General features: G+C 37.7%; 1 protein-coding gene across 1 annotated transcript in view; it reads right to left on the reverse strand.

The window, feature by feature from the left end:
* Window positions 1-1664: 1664 nt before the first annotated feature.
* LOC126399150 (adhesion G-protein coupled receptor F1-like) overlaps window positions 1665-2783 on the reverse strand; it is a 74702-nt gene continuing 73583 nt past the window's right edge. Inside the window, exon 11 of the mRNA XM_050058979.1 lies at window positions 1665-1679. Coding sequence (XP_049914936.1) covers window positions 1665-1679 — 15 coding nt within the window. The remainder of the gene's footprint in view (window positions 1680-2783) is intronic.

Consider the following 2783-nt stretch of genomic DNA (forward strand, 5'->3'; position numbering starts at 1 on the left):
CCTGGCATTAGGGGAGTGTCTCTGGGACGCCAGATATCACTGTCTAGACTCCTGGAGGTGTCGTGGGACCAACTAGATGAAACACTGGTGAAAGGAGGTTCCCACCCGATGACCCCAAAGACATGCTAGTTATCACTGCTCATTGGTTTGTATAGTTAAGCCTTGCCATATTAGCTTATCATAGGGCTTAGGTTTTTCACTGAGTGTTGATCCTTTTTGAGAGCACAAACTTCTTGTGTTTATTTGAATGAAGAAACATAAATGTTTTTTCCAAAATGTTGTCAATACATGTGATAAATGTTAAGATATTTTATCATAAAAGTGAAAACTGTGACGTACTAAGTGGCATACAGTAAAAGACAGATGATCGCCAAAGCCAACATGTTCTCACTACCAACTTGTAAAATATCACTGCTTTGTCAGTAGACTTTCATTTACATATGACTTGCTAAGTATCCTGGGTGCATTTGCTGTTGATGTTTTGGGACGCTTTGTCTACTTATACCTGTTACCTGCATTGTGTCTTTTCAAATTACACTTTCAGTTTCATAGACTATTTATCTGCTCTTGAGATAAAATGTCTTTTTCAAAATACAGTTACAATGTTGCTTAAAGACCTCATATTTAAATGTATTTCCTTGTGCACCAGTGTCTGACACTAAAACCACTGACCAAGTGGCGGTATTTGATGAGTTTAGAATGAGATCGGGTTGCCAAAGTCACAAGGATTCAAGCAGGAATGCCTGCACAAAATTTCACGACAACCCATCTAATAGTTGCTGAGATATTCCAGTGTAGACCAAAGTGTTGGAGGGGTTAACAAAGGCCTCTAGCACAAATAATAAAAAATGTTTTTATACCTCTTCCTCTTCTCCAGTTTTGGAAAAAGCCTAATCCACTTGATGATGAGGTTCCAGCACTGGTGCTCTTAAACAAGAATAAAAGCAAAAACATAAATAAGGGCAATATTGGATTCTGCTAACAAAAAAAATGACATGATTAAAAAACCTGTGCTTACCCTTGTCCCAGTTCTGGAACTTTGTGATATTACTGCTATTTCTGACCGCACCTGAAAAGTTAATTAAAATTAACACACAAAACTCAATCAACTTTCAAGAGCATTGTTCAAAGGGTCAGGAGTTCACATACAGTAGTTCTCTAAACTGCTGTGCAGGGTTTTGCATCTGATAAGCAAATCCAAATGGAATCTGCAGATTTTTATTTATTTATTTATTGTTTTACAGTTTTCAGCGGTGATACAGAATGAAGAATGAAGTGGAATGTTTTGAGGCTTGTAATGTGACAGACAAAATAGCATCTCTGTTAATTTGAAATGTGGGAAACAAATCTGCAGAGGTGTTGTCGGAATTCTGCGGGCACAGATTCCATGTGGGCCTGCTGATAAGCCCTCAGAAACATGGATATTTCACTTGTCCGCAAGAACCTCTGACATTACATCCACAGACACATTTTCTTTTTAAATGCAGTACAATTTTCAGTCTGAATGTCAGCTTAGTCTGTGCAAGCTTTTACTCAAGATTTAAAATGAAGATATTATCTCTAGATCTCAGTAAAGTCAAAATAGTTACTGTTATAATGTCCTTAAGTATGATCTGCTAAATACTCTCTGGAGATTCTCTTTTTATTTTATATTCAACCCAAGTTTAACCAGGTAACTCCTGTTGAGATCAAACAATAACCACAATAAATTACAGATAAGATATGCAGTAACATGTAGAAATATTAAAATACCATGCACAGTCACTGCAATCAATGTCTCATGGTCTCATTGTCATCACATGTGAGAAATTGAATAAAGCTCCAATCAAGACTATATGAGAGTTTAACTCACTGCCTAGTTGGGGTTGCTACACCTCGGCGAGGGCAGTACAGTCACAAGTACCATCTGAATCATTCACTCTTTTGCCATTTAAAATCAGGCAGAGAGACCAATTTTATTTCAAATCTTTTTGAAGGCTATGCCAACTGAGGGGAGCAGAGCACATAAACGTTTGTTTTTTTCTAGCTCAGTCTGTGCAATGGGAATAGACAGGACTAGATCTTGAGATGTCAGACAACAACTACAGCCAGATCTCTGCTCAATCAAGGTGCAAATGTATGACGGGAGTTTCCCCAGTATGGCTTTACAAATGAACAAATATCAGTAACCAGCCCTGGAATAAAGTGCACAGTAATGAGTGAGGGCTTTTCAATTTGTAACAAATCTCACTGCACTATGCTATGCAATATCTAAAATACAGATGCATTTATGTACAACAAATCACCATAATCCAGAACTGGTAAAAACATAGCAGAGACTATTTTTCTTCTGGCCTTAATGGTGAAAACTTGTTTCTGAAATAAAACCCTAACTTCAGCCTCAGCCTTTTAGGAGGATGATCAACCTGAGGTTTAAAGGAAAGGGAGTTATCCAGCCAAATACTGACATATTTTTAAGAAGAGACTAGTTCTAACTTCTTTTCCCGTGCAGTAAGAACATCAAGAGTGTTTACAGGCTTGTTTCTCGCTTTTGAGAAATACATGATCATAGTTTTATCAGCATTTAAAGCCAGTCTGCAGTTTGGCCACAGCCTCCATAATGGGAGACCCAGCACAATAAATGACTGTACCATCCACATAAAAATGAAGGCTGGCAGTATCCACATTTTGACATAGACTATTAATATAGATTGAAAATAGCAATGGGCCCAAGACAGAACCCTGGGGTATACCCTTACAAGTATTTAGCCAGTTAGAGGTGAGCTCATCAAATTCATTACTTT

This window comes from Epinephelus moara, chromosome 12 (genome assembly GCF_006386435.1).
Source record: "Epinephelus moara isolate mb chromosome 12, YSFRI_EMoa_1.0, whole genome shotgun sequence".
Taxonomy (NCBI): Eukaryota; Metazoa; Chordata; class Actinopteri; order Perciformes; family Serranidae; genus Epinephelus; species Epinephelus moara.